Source organism: Dryobates pubescens, chromosome 12 (genome assembly GCF_014839835.1).
Source record: "Dryobates pubescens isolate bDryPub1 chromosome 12, bDryPub1.pri, whole genome shotgun sequence".
Classification (NCBI taxonomy): Eukaryota; Metazoa; Chordata; class Aves; order Piciformes; family Picidae; genus Dryobates; species Dryobates pubescens.
In genome coordinates this window covers 7,148,940-7,166,270 of record NC_071623.1, presented here as the reverse complement: position 1 = coordinate 7,166,270, position 17,331 = coordinate 7,148,940, and the positions used below count along the sequence as shown (strand labels likewise).

At 45.9% G+C, this 17,331-nt stretch overlaps 1 protein-coding gene across 6 annotated transcripts in view; it reads right to left on the bottom strand.

Moving 5' to 3' along the window:
• The window catches only part of CNKSR2 (connector enhancer of kinase suppressor of Ras 2), a 252,421-nt gene that overhangs the window by 49,223 nt on the left and 185,867 nt on the right, over positions 1-17,331 (bottom strand). For all 6 annotated transcript variants that reach the window (XM_054165993.1, XM_054165994.1, XM_054165995.1 and 3 more), the window contains 4 exons: positions 11,248-11,296; positions 10,275-10,447; positions 7,578-7,651; positions 2,027-2,098 (listed from right to left, as the gene is read on the bottom strand). In XM_054165993.1, coding sequence (XP_054021968.1) covers positions 2,027-2,098; positions 7,578-7,651; positions 10,275-10,447; positions 11,248-11,296 — 368 coding nt within the window. The remainder of the gene's footprint in view (positions 1-2,026; positions 2,099-7,577; positions 7,652-10,274; positions 10,448-11,247; positions 11,297-17,331) is intronic.

Here is a 17,331-nt window from a genome sequence, read left to right as displayed (position 1 = left end):
CCAAAAAAAGGAATAGAAATTGGCCAAACCCTTGCAGTATCTGAAGTGGCCTACAAGAAAGATGGGAAGGGGCTTTGTAGGGTGTCAGGGAGTGATAGGACTTGGGGGAAAGGAACAAAACTAGAAATGGGTAGATTCAGATTGGATGCTAGGAAGAAGTTGTTCCGTATGAGGGTGGTGAGACACTGGCACAGGTTGCCCAGGGAGGTGGTGGAAGCCTCGTCCCTGGAGATTTTTGCAGCCAGGCTGGATGTGGCTGTGAGCAACCTGCTGTAGTGTGAGGTGTCCCTGGCCATGGCAGGGGGGTTGGAACTGGATGATCATTGAGGTCCCTTCTAACCCTAACAATTCTATGACTCTATGATCCTATAATCCAGTCTTAATTTAACAGAATTCCATTTTTGCCTTCAGCTAGGCTAAAAAATTCTTTTAGACAGGAAGTGTTTTATTATCTCTGCCTTTGAAAGGTTATTTTTCCTCTTACCCACTTTCTTCTTTTTTAACCAATTCATTGAGAGGTCATTCAATGTTTGTGAAAGTGAGCTGCTTTTTCCAGTACATTAAACAAAGAGAGAAAAAAAAGTAGAATTATTTGGTAAGACTCTGATGGCAGCTCAGATGCAAGAGTTTCAAGTGATTGCATGTCCTTGACAGAGTTGCTTTGGGAAGGGACTTTTTACAAGGGGTTGTAGAGATAGGATGAGAGGGAATGGATTGAGGCTTGAGGAGGGCAAATAGAGACTGGGGATTAGGAAGGAATTCTTTCCAGTGAGGCTGGTGAGACACTGGCACAGGTTGCCCAGGGAGGTTGTGGCTGCCTCATCCCTGGAGGTGTTTAAGGCCAGGCTGGATGGAGCCTTGAGCAACCTGGGCTAGTGGGAGGTGTCCCTGTCCATAGCAGAGGGTCTGGAACTAGATGATTTTGATGGTCCCTTCCAACCTGAAGCATTCTATGAAACTGACACCTGAATAACTCAGATGAAAATCTGGTCAAGATCCATATGTTTAATTCAGCATGCAAATGAATGGAGAGCAACTGTGTTCATTTTGTGCTGAAGGCTCAAATATTGCTGAAAAAACTCCACAATTGCACAAGAGGCCTGAAACAGATACAGGAAAACTCCATAAGAACCAAGGTTTAAGTCCTTGCTGTGTTTTGAGTCGCTGTATTTTTCCCCCACTAAACTCAACACAACAAACATTTCACTTTAGGCTGTAGGTTAAATTCATGGCAGTGGAGGGAATCTGAAAATTCATTCCTTGCAATCTCTACCTCCCTTTTTTTCCCAAGGCTGGCAGAAATAAAAGGAGTGACTGCTTTAAATCTTTCTCCAACTTCTCCTTCCCACCAGTGCCAAAACCAGAAAAATCCCAAGAGCAAGCACCACTTATTAGGAAGCAGAGATGGAGATAATATATCACCTTTCCAGGTGCCACACAACCAAGAGCAGAAACTCAACACAACAAACATTTCACTTTAGGCTGTAGGATAAATTCATGGCAGTGAAGGGAATCTGAAAATTCATTCCTTGTAATCTCTACCTAGTTTTTTTTCCAAGGCTGGCAGAAATAAAAGGAGTGACTGCTTTAAATCTTTCTCCAACTTCTCCTTCCCACCAGTGCCAAAACCAGAAGCATCCCAAGGACAAGCACCATGTGTTAGGAAGCAGAGCTGGAGATAATATTCCACCTTTCCAGGTGCCACACAGCCAAGAGCAGAAACCTGGGATTCTGAACTTGTGTTTGGATGCTGTGTCACAGAATTTATTTCTCTTTGGAGGAAGAGAGAATCTTGTTTCTAGACATCTTCAGACCTTTGTTTTGCATAAATTGAAAACTCAGCCACTCAGCACTTATCTTCTCAGCTATTAAACAAAACTGTTAAGGTTAATATGTAATTTATTCTGCCTGTGCTGTTCCTAAGTTTCAAGAGGTGCCACATTGAAGGGACAGTTCCTTGAACTTAAGTTTCAAGAGGTGTCACATTGAAGAGACAGTTCCTTGAACTGTTGCTAGATTTCCTTACCTGTTCATGTCATCTAGGTGTTCAGCAGCAAAATAAAAGCTTTTGATCTTAGGGTGGCAGGCTTTGAATGCACTGTAGAAGGAAAAAAACACCCCAGAATTAGAAAGCTGTAATGGCACAACCCTTCTGTGTTGGTTAAAATGGCAGACAGTTTGGTCACCAAGGAATGAGATGAGCTCAGATTTCCTGAGCTGGCCCCAAACAGTACATAGCAATGCAACTTTCAGGACTGTCACCAAGTAAATTGCTCTTCAACTACCTCTTTCTTAATAATGCTTGATCCATATGTGCAGAAACGTTCTCCCACAATTTGGATAAAGTTAACCAATTAAGACTATAACTTCATCTAGCAGGGTAATCTTGGTGGCATACCTCCAGCTGTCAGCTTCTTCTGAACAGAAAACTGACATAACCATTTATTTGATACAACAGAAAAAACTCTGAGTCCTGCTTATTGGACAGGCTGAGGGAGCTGGGGTTGTTCAGCCTGCAGAAGAGAAGGCTCTGGGGAGAATTAAGAGCAATCTTCCAGTACCTGCAGGGGGGTACAGGAAGGCTGCAGAGGGACTGTCTGCAAAGGCCTGCAGTGATAGGATGAGAAGCAATGGTTTGAAACTAGAGCAGGGCAGATTTAGATAGGACATTAGAAAGAAGTTCTTTATCATGAGGGTAGTGGAACACTGGAACAGGTTGCCCAGGGAGGTGATTGAGGCCCCACCCCTGGAGATATTCAAGGTGAGGCTTGACAGGACTCTGGGCAACCTGATGTAGTTGAGGATGTCCCTGCTCCCCTGGGGGTTGGAGTGGATGACCTTTGAGGTCCCTTCCAACCCAAACCATTCTGTGATTTTATTTCTTACATCCCAATGACCTCAACATTGCTTTCATATCTAATATTTGTGTTTCAAAGGGAAAAAATGGGATGCTCTGATTGACTTCTGAAAAGGTGCTGGAAATGAACAGTTCTTGAGGCCATTCTAAGCAATGGGCAATTAGACCTCATCTGTTTTTTTTTTTTGCTTCCACAAAGTAATCAACGTGACTGGGTGGAGAGAATTGCTGCATTTCATACATAACGTGAAATGAATGACTAGAAAGACTCTGTTGGATAAAGAATTACAGTGAGGTACTTGAAGATCCATGAAGTGCATCTGACAGTAATTAATAATTTTCAGTAGAATCATTTTGGAGAACAGCCTAAAAGGGCTCTCTTAAGGTAGGAAGAAAAAAAAACTGATGACTAAGAGACCCAAAGAACATAAAGGTAACTACAAACAGATGCAGGAAGATCATCCCCATTTTTTTTTCCTGAGGCACAGTGGATTTTTTTTCTATACATGTATAAAAAATAAAGTAATTCTCATGGCTTCTAACCCATTGTGCCACAGAACAATGGTAAGGATGTTCTTAGGGTACAGCATGTTCTTAGGGTACAGAGAATTCAAGTGGGATCCTGGGGTGCATTGAGAGGAGTGTGTCCAGCAGATCCAGGGAGGGTCTCCCTCCCCTCTGCTCTGCCCTGGTAAGACCTCACCTGGAATATCCCATCCAGGTCTGGGCTCCCCAGTTCAAGGGGGACAGGGATCTGCTGCAGAGAGTCAAACAGAGGGCTGCAAGGATGCTGAAGGGAGTGGAGCACTGCCTGGTGAGGAGAGGCTGAGAGCCCTGGGGCTGTTTAGTCTGGAGAAGAGAAGACTGAGAGGGGACTTAATCAATGTCTATAAATATCTGAGGGCTGGGGGTCAGGAAGGAAGGGACAGGGACAGGCTCTGCTCACTTGTGCCATGGGATAGGACAAGGGGCAATGGATGTAAACTATAGCACAGGAGGTTCCACCTCAACATGAGAACTTTTTCACTGTGAGGGTCACAGAGCACTGGAACAGGCTGCCCAGAGAGGTTGTGGAGTCTCCTTCTCTGGAGACTTTCCAGCCCTGTGTGACCTGTGCTGGATTCTATGGTCCTGCTCTGGCAGGGGGCTTGGACGTGATGATCTCTTTGGGTTCCTTCCAACCCCTGACATCCTCTGATCCTGAGTGTCTGTTTATGTAAATATATGAGAAGTGGTTTTAAGAAACCAGGTCTATGAAATTGTTAGCCAGGAAAGCTACTGCTACCAAAGGTACCCTATAATTTGGGACAAAAAGATTCCCTCTAATCCACTAGAGTCTGATTAAATGTTATGCAAGTGAAAGCAGATGCAGAGAGACATCTGCTTAGCTTAGAAAGACATCATCAAGTTACCAAGACCCAAAGCTTGACTTCTTAAACTTGTTACAGCATCTGTTCCATGGATTCTTAATGACCTTTTTGCCTTTTCTTTTTATCTGCCACCCAAGCAAGGAATTTTAATAGACTCATTGTATGTTCTACTACCCACTAGAAACCAAATCAGGTGGAAAAAAAGCCCCAAACAAACCCAAACCACCCAAACACCAATTTAAGCAGGGTACAAGTCTGAGAAATGAGTTGGCTTTATCCTTCTACCCCAATAAAAAGAGGATAAAAATGAAGCACTTCAGCAACATTGTCCAAGGACAGAGGACACTAAGTCCAACCTGATCTTGCCTTGCCTCCTTCCTTCTCTTTCTTTTCTTTCTGTATTTATTTATTTTTAAGCCAAGCATTTCACTTTCTGCCCTTTGAGACAGCCATAAAGAATGGAGTTCTTTCTGCAGGGATAAATAGACCAACTGATACAAGGTCAGTACCTTCTTTAGGACTTTCTGTGCTACAGACCACACCATTTCATTTTTGTAATTGGTTGGTGGGTTTTGTTTGGTTGGTTTTGGGGTTTTTTTGGGCACAAATTTCAGGGACTCCACAGTTTTGATAAATTTAACAATAAAAAACTTTAGGAGGCACAAACTTTTCACCAGCACAGGCACCAGGACAGGTTAGAATAGAATAGAATAGAATAGAATAAACCAGGTTGGAAAAGACCTTTTGCTGGTAAGCAGCTCCCCAGAGAAAGACCTGGGAGTGCTTGTGGACAGCAAGTTCTGCATGGGACAGCAATGTGCCCTTGTGGCCATTAGAACCAATGGGATCCTGGGGTGCAGCAGGAAAAGTGTGGCCAGCAGGGCTAGGGAGGTTCTTCTCCCCCTCTACTCTGCCCTGCTGAGACCACACCTGCAATCCTGTGTCCAGTTTGGGGCTCCCCAGTTCAAGAGAGACAGAGAACTGCTGCAGAGAGTCCAACAGAGAGCCAGGAGGATGATTAAGGGACTTGAGCATCTCCCCTGTGAAGAGAGACTGAGAGCCTTGGGGCTGTTTAGTGTGGAGAAGAGAAGGCTGAGAGGGGATCTGATCAATGCCTATCAATAGCTGAGGGGTGGGTGTCAAGTGGAGGGGGCCAAGCTCTTTTGGATGGTGCACAGAATAAGCCAAGAAACAACAGGCTCAAGCTTGAACACAGAAGGTTTCAGCTCAACATGAGGAGAAACTTCTTTTCAGTGAGGGTACCAGAGCCCTGGAGCAGGCTGCCCAGAGAGGTTGTGGAGTCTCCTTCTCTGGAGACTTTCCAAACCCCCCTGGATGCATTCCTGTGTGGACTACCCTGGGTGCTCCTGCTCTGGCAGGGAGGTCGGACTGGATGATCTCTGGAGGTCCCTTCCAACCTCTAATGTACTGTGAACACTGACTCTAAAAATACCTCTGTAGGTGTATGGACCTCTCACACTCCTATATATGCTTGGATGTGCATCCAAATAAGAAATGGATTTGTGCCATGACACAAATCTGGACAGCAGCATGCAGAGCTAAGTGAGAGGAAAAGTCATTTGAGACCTTTAGATCATACCTCAAAAAAAGAAACCAACCAGCAAATCACTGTCATTCTGGGGATTTTAATGCTGCCTCAGGGCTGATACACTGTCAGCAAACTCTGACATGATGCTAACTCATTTGGAGTTACATTAAAGGTTGATGCCTGGCCATGAACATGGGGATGTTCTGTTTTACTTGGATGCTCTGTTTATTATGCTTGGAACTCTTCATTGAATTTCAAGGTATTACAAAGAACAATTAATAAAAGCCCCAAAGTAGGAAGAAAACAGAAGAAGAAAGGAAACCCAGGAAACTAAAGGGACAAATGCAGCCAAGCAGCCTTCTTGCTCATAATTAATTGTGCTCTATTCAAGCACTGTGACTCATGATGAATTCAAACAACCCTTCTTCAGGGGAGATGGCACACAGGAGCCACACTCAGTTTGCCTCTCCAGGATGAGCTTATTCTGTGATACAATCAAATGATCCTTGAAACAGTGTCTATTATGTCAGTTTTTTAAGGCAAAACTTTGGCCTTTGTTCAGCTTTTTCTACTGTATCATCACATTCTGCCACTTTGCTTTGCTCTGCCTGGAGTACTGTGTCTAGCTCTGGAGCCCTCAGCACAGGAAGGACATGGACCAAGGAGACTTAATTGTGGCCTTCCAACATCTGAAGGGGGCTACAAGAACGCTGGGGAGGGTGTCCCCAGCATTTGAGGGTGTCAGGGAGTGATAGGAGTAGGGGGAAAGGAACAAAACTAGAAATGGGTAGATTCAGATTGGATGCTAGGAAGAAGTTCTTTCACATGAGGGTGGTGAGAGACTGGCACAGGTTGCCCAGGGAGGTGGTGGAAGCCTCATCCCTGGAGGTTTTTGCAGCCAGGCTGGATGTGGCTGTGAGCAACTTGCTGTAGTGTGAGGTGTCCCTGGCCATGGCAGGGGGGGTGGAACTGGATGATCTTTGAGGTCCCTTCCAACCCCAACAATTCAGTATCACTAAGGCTGGAAGAGACCTCAAAGATCATCGAATCCAACCTGTCACCACAGACCTCATGACTAGAGTAGGGAGGCCACTACTGCCCACTGCAGGCTTGAACTCACAACCTTCCCATTAAGGGTCTTATGTGCTACCAACTGAGCTATGATTCCATGATTCTATGGAACCCCTGGGGCTCTGAAAGAATGGCACCAGCTGAGATGGTTAAGCTGCCACTGTGCTCTGCTCTGGTGGGACCTCACCTGGAGTGCCGCATCGAGCTCTGGAGCACCCAGTGTAGGAAGGACATGGATCTGATGGAGCAGGTCCAGAGAAAGGCCATGAAAATGGTCAGGGCATTGGAGCACCTCTGCTATGAGGTCAGGCTGAGGGAGCTGGGGGTGGCCTGGAGAAGAGAAGGCTCCTGGCATACCTAAGGGCAGCCTTCCAGTACCTGAAGAGGGCTACAAGCAGGCTGCAGAGGGACTGTTTACAAAGGCCTGCAGTGATAGGATGAGGGACAATAGTTTGAAGTGAGAGGAGATTTAGATTGGATGTTAGGAACAAGTTCTTTACTATGAGGGTGATAGAACACTGCAACAGGTTGCACAGGGACACAGTTGGGGCTGGGCCCCATCCCTGGAGACATTCAAGGTGAGCCTTGACAAGGCTCTGAGCAACCTGATCTGGTGGGGGATGTCACTGCAGGGGGGTTGGACAAGATAACCTTTGGGTGTCCCTTCCAAGCCAACCCATTCTCCCTCCCAAGCCAAGCCATTCTGTGGCTGTTCTTGAGCAGTGCTTACTATTTCTTGCGGCATTCACTGGCTCTGTCGATTTTAAATTCAGGTAGACTGATGAAGCCTTCTGCTTTTTCATCCTGCAAGGAGAGTTCCAGATATCACTGTTGTGAAGGGATCAGGGGAAAAAAAAACAACCACAAAAAACCCAACCAAACAAAACCACCAACCCACCACAGTGAACGGCTAAAGACATTTTCACTTGTCTGCTGCTTACATAAGGAACAGTAATGTAGGCTGTGCCCTGGCAAGGCTCCCACAGAAGTCCCTGGGCCCTTTGCCAAGGCAGTGAAGCCAGACCCCTTGGTGTAAAATACAGTCTGCAATGCCCACTTCTCCCAAACAATTTCACAGCTGAGCCATCATTTGAAAACACACAAAATGACCAGAGGCACCCAGGCAATTAGCAATTATAGCATTGTAGAGTACTGTTGTAATTAGGTAATTTTTTGGGGGGTGGGGGGAAGAGGGGAGGAAGATGGGCTAATTACTGAGCCTACTGTAAGAAACAGGAGGGAAAAGAAACCCAACAGTTTCAGTGTGGGCTGTTTAGTTTACCAGCTTTCTATAATATCACAGCTAAGAGGCATGACATCACCTCCTAACCAGTACAGGATGGGAGGTGATCTGCTGGAGAGCAGCCTTGTGGAGAAGGACCTGGGAGTCCTGGTGGAAAACAAGTGCTGCATGGGACAGCAATTGTACTGAAGGCCAGCAAGTAATGTGGCTTTTATCCTGGAATCACAGAATCACAGAATGTCAGGGGTTGGAGGGAACCTCCAGAGTTATTTTTCTATGTTATAAGGAAGAATAAACTGCAGCAGTACAGGTTGGGAGGTGATCTGCTGGAGAGCAGCCCTGGGGAGAAGGACCTGGGAGTGCTGGTGGGCAGCAAGTTCTGCATGGGACAGCAATGTGCCCTGGTGGCCAAGAAGGCCAATGGGATCCTGAGGGGCTCTGAGAGGAGTGTGTCCAGCAGATCCAGGGAGGTTCTCCTCCCCCTCTACTCTGCCCTGCTGAGACCTCACCTGGAATATTGCATCCAGTTCTGGGCTCCCCAAATCAAGAGGAACAGGGATCTGCTAGAGAGAGTCCAGGGGTGGGCTACAAGGATCCTGAAGGGACTGGAGCACTGCCTGGTGAGGAGAGGCTGAGAGCCCTGGGGCTGTATAGTCTGGAGAAGAGAAGGCTGAGAGGGGATCTGATCAATGTCTATCAATATCTGAAGGCCAGGGGTTGGGAAGGAAGGGACAGGGACAGCCTCTGCTCGCTTGTGCCATGGGATAGGACAAGGGGTAGTGGCTGTAAACTCCAGCAAAGGAGGTTCCACCTCAACATGAGGAGGAACTTCTTCACTGTGAGGGTCCAGGAACACTGGAACAGGCTGCCCAGAGAGGTTGTGGAGTCTTCTTCTCTGGAGACTTTCAAGCCCTGTCTGGATGCATTTCTCTGTGACCTGAACTAGATTGTATGGTCCTGCTCTGGCAGGGGGTTGGACTGGAAGATCTTTGGAGGTCCCTTCCAACCCCTAACATCCTATGATCCTGTGATCTCTTGAGGTACTTTCATGTCTCTCCAACACTGAAGAGTAAAGACATCTGACACTCCTCCTCTTCCCTCTGAAGACTTGCACTTAGTGTATTTTATCAGATATTCACTCTCCCTGGACCTTTCACAGTTTGCAAGCATTATCTATTTTGAAGCCACTATTGCATCAATAACACCAACTCCCCTATTTAACTGCTCAGAACTTGGAATGGGAAATTAACACAGGATCATGAAGATGAAGCTGCAGAAAACACATAGGAATGTTAAGGAATTCCTTTTATTCCCCCCTCACTATCTACATCATTACTGATGCTCCATATGGAGTCCCTGTGATTACATGTCTTAAAAATAGAAAATAAAGATCAAATAATATGTAGTAATAAAAATAAGATTTAAAAAGAAAGACTAGTTAAAAATAAATAATAAAGGATAATCAGATAGAAATTATCATAAATAAAGATGTAAATAAAGTTGATTAAAAAGACTGTATTGGTTTGAAAGTGTAACTAACTAACTAATTAAATATTGAGAAGCCACTCAGCAGTTCTGGCTAATAGGGGAGTTCCCAGCTGACTGGAGGCTTGCCAGTGGGACACTCATCTACAAGAAGGGCTGGAAGAAGACCTTCTTGTGGCCTTCCAGTATCTGAAGGGGACTACAAGAAAGCTAGGGAGGGACTTTTGAGGGTGTCAGGGAGTGACAGGACTGGGGGGAATGGAACAAACCTAGAAGTGAGCAGATTCAGATTGGATGTTAGGAAGAAGTTGTTCCCCATGAGGGTGGTGAGACACTGGCACAGGTTGCCCAGGGAGGTGGTGGAAGCCTCATCCCTGGAGGTTTTTGCAGCCAGGCTGGATGTGGCTCTGTGCAACCTGCTGTAGTGTGAGGTGTCCCTGCCCATGGCAGGGGGTTGGAACTGGATTCTCCTTGAAGTCCCTTCCAACCCTGACAGCTCTATGATTCTGTAAGAAGGATCCAGGGAACTACAGACCTGTCAGGCTAATCTCAGGATAGCAGGAAAGATCTTGGGGTGCTGGTGGCTGGCTGAATGTGATTGTTTGGGTGAATAAAGTTATCTACATCTATTAGCACTCAAAGCACACTGGTTTCCCACTAAACCACCAATTTGCTGAGACAATCAGCACAGATGCTTACCTCTTCATTAATGTACCAATAGAGAGATGTATCCTTCAGGACAAACCAGTATTTTTTCCATTTCTGTGAGAAATAACTCTTGGCATCTTTCTTCTTCCAGAGCCAGCCTTCACAGTCCCCTCGGCCAAGATCTTTACACGAGATCCTCCTTTTGCTTTTACCTGGAATGGGAGCTGAAAAGGATGGTTCTATGATGTGAAAGCATTTGACCTGCCCACTAAATAGCACAGCTAGCCAGAACTGGCTTGAGCAAGTTAATTGGAGTTTTTCAACCTCAATGTGCCATGAATACATTAGCACAACCAGCCTTTTCCCACCACAAAGCCCATGCAAAGGGCCATGACTTAAAAACCAAACCAAACCCTGGGCAGCTCATGTAAGGAAAAGACAAACCCAACACAAAAAACCCCAAACAGAAACCCCCAAACATAAACCCAAAGCCAGAGAAGACATTGTAGACAAAAGAAAGGCAACATACTTAAAAATAGTGGTGGTGGGGGAAATGGTTATTTGTCATTTTCAGATTCACATTTCCTATCAGATTAAGGCACATGGTATACAGATGCACTTTTCAGACTTGGCTGCCAAGAACAACTATGAAATACTTCATGGGTATTAAAAAAAACCCCTCTCTTTGCAGCTCCTTTTGCAACTAAACAGTTCCTAAGTTCCTTTGTACTTCTAAATCAAAGGCTGACAATTTACTATGATATTAATTATCTGGCAGCTCAGGTAATGAGCAAGGGCTGCAGTGAGGCATTGCATGCGTACAGCTGGGACAAGAAACAGCCCTGGCCCTGAAGAAGCTGGAGTCTGGCAGCAGCAGCAGCAAGCTGTGAGACATCAGTAATGGACTAACATCTCTGGGTTCGAGTTAGCAAGTTCTAGCTTCTCAGATACAGCAATATCACAAACATTAAGAGTGGCAATTCCCTCCCTCCCAACATATGAAGTCAAATTCAGGTTTTCTTACCTTTGTTCTTCTTTTTACTCTTCTGCTGTAGAGAAGACTGCTGAAATGTCTACAAGAAAATCAAACATGGAAGAAGTGAAAATGCAATGCTTGCATGCAAGCAAATTCTTATCACAGGAGAAGGGCAATGTTGAAAAGGCTGAAGTCATACACAGCTAACACCAGCCAACAGACTTCTAGGTCTAAGAAAAATCAGGTGATTTAGTTCATCTGTTCATGTTTGTTAAGCAAAAGCAGAGTGAACCCTCTTAAAACAGACCACAAATTGCTCTAACAACTGCAGTTTCTCTCTGAAATGGTTCCTCTTTCATTCCATTAAAAAGGAAGGAAGGAAGGTCTCCCTTTGGTTAGTACAAGAGTCAAGCTATGCAGCCTGGCTGTTTCTAAATACATCATCTAATTAAGGTCTTCTTAGCATAAATATGCAAATATTTCAGTTCTGGGCACCTAAATATTTCAGTTCTGGGCCCCTCACTATAGGAAGGTCATTGAGGGGCTGGAGCATATCCAGAGAAGGGCAGCGAGGCTGGAGCCTGGAACACCTGGGCTATGAGGAGGGGCTGAGGTGGCTGGGGGTGTTCAGGCTGGAGAAGAAGAGGCTGAGGGGAGACCTCATTGCTTTCTACAGCTACCGGAAGGGAGCTTGGAGTGAGGAGAGGGCAGCCTCTTCTCCTTGCTGGCAGGCAACAGGACCAGAGGAAATGGTTCCAAGCTGCACCAGGGAAGGTTCAGGCTGGATGTTAGGAAATCTTTCTTCAGTGAAAGGGTTGTCAAACATTGGAATGTTCTGCCCAGGGCAGTGCTGGAGTCACCATCCCTGGGGGCGTTCAAGCAGTGTGTGGAGCTGGGGCTTAGGGACATGGTTTAGTGTTGACCTTTCAGTGCTGGGTTGAGGGTTGGGCTGGATGAGCTTGGAGCTCTCTTCCAACCAGATGTATTCACAGAATCAATCAGGTTGGAAAAGACCTGAGAGATCATCAAGTCCAACCTATATTCTGTGATATGGAAATGAACATCCTACCTAATGCAGGTGTGAAGGCTTTTATACAATGGTCTCATGAATATCAGACAGTTTGCTGATAAATGAGCCTAATATCTTTAAAGACATCAATAAAATTCTGCTAAATCACACCTGGGAAAAAGTCTCCCACACAAATATTCTGAAATAGAAAACAACTTATTTTTACCAAATTTTGACCAGTCTTTCCCAGGTTTGCCAACATTTCACTCCAGTGGATCCACTCCCATAAACCAACCCATTGCCTTGGCAAGGAGGCAGGATGGAAATTCATAGAATCATAGAATTTATTTCAGCGTTGAAAGGGACCTCAAGGATCATCCAGTTCAAATCCCCCTGCCATGGCCAGGGACACCTCACACTACAGCAGGTTGCTCACAGCCACATCCAGCCTGGCTGCAAAAACCTCCAGGGATGAGGCTTTCACCACCTCCCTGGGCAATTATTCCTTTGCTTTAGATCCTAGCTTATTTTTAAAAAAAAAGGCAATTCATATTAACATATTTTAACATATTGTATCAGCAATAGTGTGGCCAGAAGGAGCAGGGAAGTCATTGTGCCCTGGACTCAGCACTGGTTAGGCCACACCTTCAGTCCTGTGTCCAGTTCGGGGCTCCTCAATTCAAGAAAGATGTTGAGATGCTGGAATGTGTCCAGAGAAGGGCAACAAAGCTGGGGAGGGGTCCGGAGCACAGCCCTGTGAGGAGAGGCTGAGGGAGCTGGGGTTGCTTAGCCTGGAGAAGAGGAGGCTCAGGGGAGACCTTCTTGCTCTCTACAACTCCCTGAAGGGAGGTTGTAGCCAGGTGGGGGTTGGGCTCTTCTCCCAGGCAACCAGCACCAGAACAAGAGGACACATTCTCAAGCTGTGCCAGGGGAGGTTTAGGCTGGAGGTGAGGAGAAAGTTCTTCCCAGAAAGAGAGATTGGCCATTAGAATGTGCTGCCCAGGAAGGTGGTGGAGTCACCATCCCTGGAGGTTGTCGAAAAAGGATTGGATGTGACACTTGAAGCCATGGTTTAGTTGTCAGGAGGTGTTAGGTAAGAGTTTGGACTTGATCTCTGAGGTCTTTTGCAATCTGGTTGATTCAATGATTCTATTCTATGATCATTTCTGTCCAAAAATGTCTGACTCAGATAATCCACAGGTCAGATAATCACCATCACTCCAGTGATGGTGCAAAAATAATTCTGTAATTAATCACTCTAAAATTTAGTTTTGCATAAAAAGTGTATTAGTGCTGAAGCAAAGACAAGGCCACATCAGAGCAACTGCTCACCCAAGCACAAATGTAGGCTGGGCAAGGAGTGGCTCAAGAGCAGGCTTGAGGAGAAGGACTTGGGGGCGTCAGCTGATGAAAAACTCACCATGAGCCAGCAATGGTCACTGGCAGCCCAGCAGGCAGCTGTGTACTGAGCTGCATCCAAAGTAGGGAGAGCAGCAGTACAAGGAGGGAATTCTGCCCCTCTGCTCTGCTGAGACCCCACTTGCAGCACTGCCTCCAGTTCTGATGCCCCCAGCATAAGAGGGACATGGAGCTGCTGGAGCAGGTCCACATGAGGGCCACAAAGGTGATCAGAGGGCTGGAGAACCTCCCCTGTGGGGACATGCTGAGAGTGTAAGGGCTGTTCAGCCTGGAGAAAAGAAGGTTCCAAAGAGACCTTATAGGGACTTTCCAGTACCTGAAATGGGGTCTACAAGAAAGCCTAAAAGGAGCTTTTTACAAGGGCTTGTAGTGATAGGATGAGAGGGAATGGGTTGAAGCTTGAGGAGGGCAGATTTAGCCTGGAGATTAGGAAGAAATTCTTTTGAGTGTGGGTGATGAGACACTGGAACAGGTTGCCCAGGATGCTCTCTCCCTGGAGGTGTTCAAGACCAGGTTGGATGAGACCTTGAGCAACCTGGGCTGGTGGAAGGTGTCCCTGCCCATGGCAGCGGGGTTGGAACTGTATGACCTTCAAGATTCCTCCTAACCTAAACCATTCTATGAATCTATGAAATTCTGAATGTGTGAGTGTTAAAACCTCTTATTTCAGCTTACTGTGAACCAACAGAAAAATAAACACTCGGGTGACACTTGATAAAACCAAATCCACGCACAAGCATTGACAGCCCTGTGATCCCAAATCCTGTTTCTAGCCCTGTGATCCCAAATCCTGTTTCCAGCACACAAGACAAGCCCTGACTCCATCTTACAAGGCTCCCTTCTCACTTCAAAGGGCTGCTTTTTCATCTTCTACTCCCCAGTTCCCACACATGTGAGCTCAAACGCAGGAGGCCGAGTCTCAGCTTCCAAGGACATCTTGCCTCACAGATGAGACATTCTCAAGCAGCAAATAGTTGGCCATGGGGATAAATTAGCAGTAATAGAACAGTAATTAAGTGTAAAATAAACAATTAACTGACCTCCTGGGTGTGCTGATCCCTTATAGACTGTATCTGAAGAATGCTACTCAACTGTATTGCCAACTCAGGTGTTCACATTAGATAGAATAGAATAGTATTCACCAGGTTGGAGATCATCAAGTCCAACCCATCACCCAACACCATCTAATCAACCAGATCATGGCACCAAGTGCCTCATCCAGGCTCTTCCTAAACACCTCCAGTGATGGTGACTCCACCACCTCCCTGGGCAGCACATTCCAATGGCCAATCTCTCTTTCTGTGAAGAATTTCTTCCTAACATCCAGCCTAAACCTCCCCTGGTGCAGCCTGAGACTGTGTCCTCTTGTTCTGGTGCTGGTTGCCTGGCCTCATATGGCCTCCACTGTGAAGAAACAAGGAGCCCATTTCTTTCCTTACCCTCTCCTGTCTTTTTTTTCCCCCTTCTGCAACTGATAGCAATTCAATCAGCAGCAGCTCTCAGCAAGCTGGGACAGTAGCTCCATCCCAACTTACGTCACAGGAAATATTTTGACCTGCGTAGGAGTAAAAGAGATATTTATGGCCCAGCAATGACAGAGTGCCTGGGCAGAAAGGTGTAAATAACTCCCTCCTAGATGCTTTGAAAATCTTCCCTACTTCAAAGTCATTGAAAAAAACCTCAAACTCCAAACTTTAGCACTTCTCAGTTCACAGCTCAGACCATTTCATTCCAGAGGAGGCCACAAGGACAATCCAAAGGCTGGAGCACCTCTGCTATGAGGATAGGCTGAGGGAGCTGAGATTGTTCAGCCTAGACAAGAGAAGACTTTGGGGGAACCTTACAGCTGCCTTCCAAAACCTGAAGGGAGCCTACAGAAAGGCTGGAGAGGGACTTTTCATAAGGATGTCCAGCAACAGGATAAGGGAGAAAAGTTTGAAGCTGAGGGACAGCAGGGTTAGACTGGAGCTGAGGAAGAGGTTTTCAGTGTGAGGGTGGTGAGACTCTGGAATAGGCTGCCCAGGGAGGCTGTGGATGCCTCCTCCCTGGGAGTGTTCAAGGACAGGCTGGATGAGACCTTTAACCATCTAGTTGAGAAGTGTCCCTGCCCATAGTGGGGAGGTTAGAGTAGATCATCCCTAAGGTCCCTTCCAACCTGAGCCATTCTATTCTCTAGGAATACAGGACTGTACATTTTATAATCAAATCACTCTGCAGCCTTCTCTTGCTTAACAGGCATGGAATGAGCCTCCTGGGGTGGTTTCCATACCCTTTCACCCTTCCATCATTCTCATTACTCTTTCAAGCCCTTGTATTTAATCCTGAAGTCTCCCAAGCATCCTTCCTAAAGCATGTAATCCAGAAGAGAGCATAAATTTCCAGCAGCTGATTAGAAAAGTAACAGAACCTTTCTATTCCTGTTCACAGCCTCTCTATTTAAATATTTATCCAGTTTGAGCCCTAGACTGGAGTGGGAGAATGTTTATTACTTGGGTTTGGGGTTTCCTTCTGTCTGTAACCTCTCTTTTCCAAACCACTGATTTGCCAGACTGCCATTCCCAGTCTCATCATTTGTCTCTTGCATTCCCTGTCCCTTAATGTCTAACATTGTGTATGGTTAGCTAAGTTGCAACCTGCAGCTTGAGTATGCTTGCTGAATAATCTCTGTCTCTGAAGAAACATCAAGTGTGAAACACCACAAAATAAAGGCTCTGGGCCCTTAAAATTGGGCCCCTGTGACTCCCAAATCCATAGCATGGAGCATTGAAGCTCCAGGAAGCTGAGGTCTGTGGTGAAATGGTAGAAGCCTCATCCCTGGAGGTTTTGAAGGCCAGGCTGGATGTGGCTCTAAGCAGCCTGATGTAGTGTGAGGTGTCCCTGCCCATGGCAAGGGGTTAGAACTGGATGATCCTTGAGGTCCCTTCCAACCCTGACCATTCTATGATTCTGTTGCTTGACTTTCCTGCACTAATATTTTCACAGAGCCCAAACAGAACAGCACAACCTCCACTTGGCTTTCTTATTTGTGGTTGTGAAAGCAGATAAGCACAATATGAAGGAGCCTTATCTTTAGATGTCTCATCTGTACACTGAACCTGCAGATGTGAACCTCGCCCCTCTCAAGTTCTGAGGCAGCTTTTGGGCAGGAAGGGTAAAATAATGAAGGGGTATCAGTTCTTAGCAGGAAGACAGCAGGAACTTTGGAAGCCTAGCCAGTTTTCCATACAATATGTCACACTGCAAAATAGAATGGCTTTCTCAAATTCAGTTATTATTCTAAATTAGCTCATTAGATTAAACTATAATTAAGGACACACAGACACACAAAAGAATTCTAGAAGTGAGTGAAGTTCCTGGGAACTACTTAACTGACGTCAGAGGTTTATCAGCTACCACTTCACAGACCTCAGGGCTTCAGGGTGGGGACATTCCCTGCAAACCCAGCACCAGCTATTTCATTCTCTTTAAGCCAGGGGATGCATAAGCAGCATGCATTAAGTCAGGGCCATTCAGTTTCAAACCCAAATGACATGCAGCCAGAAAAACCCCAAGTGAGTAGGAAATGTAAAACTGCTTCTCCTCTTGCCTTTTTCAGGATATCATTGAATGCAATCTGCAGCCTCTTCCCAAGTTATTAGAGAATGCTTAATGCCATCTCAGTGCTGAGAGAATCTCAGAATGATAACAGAAGCACAGAATGGTTT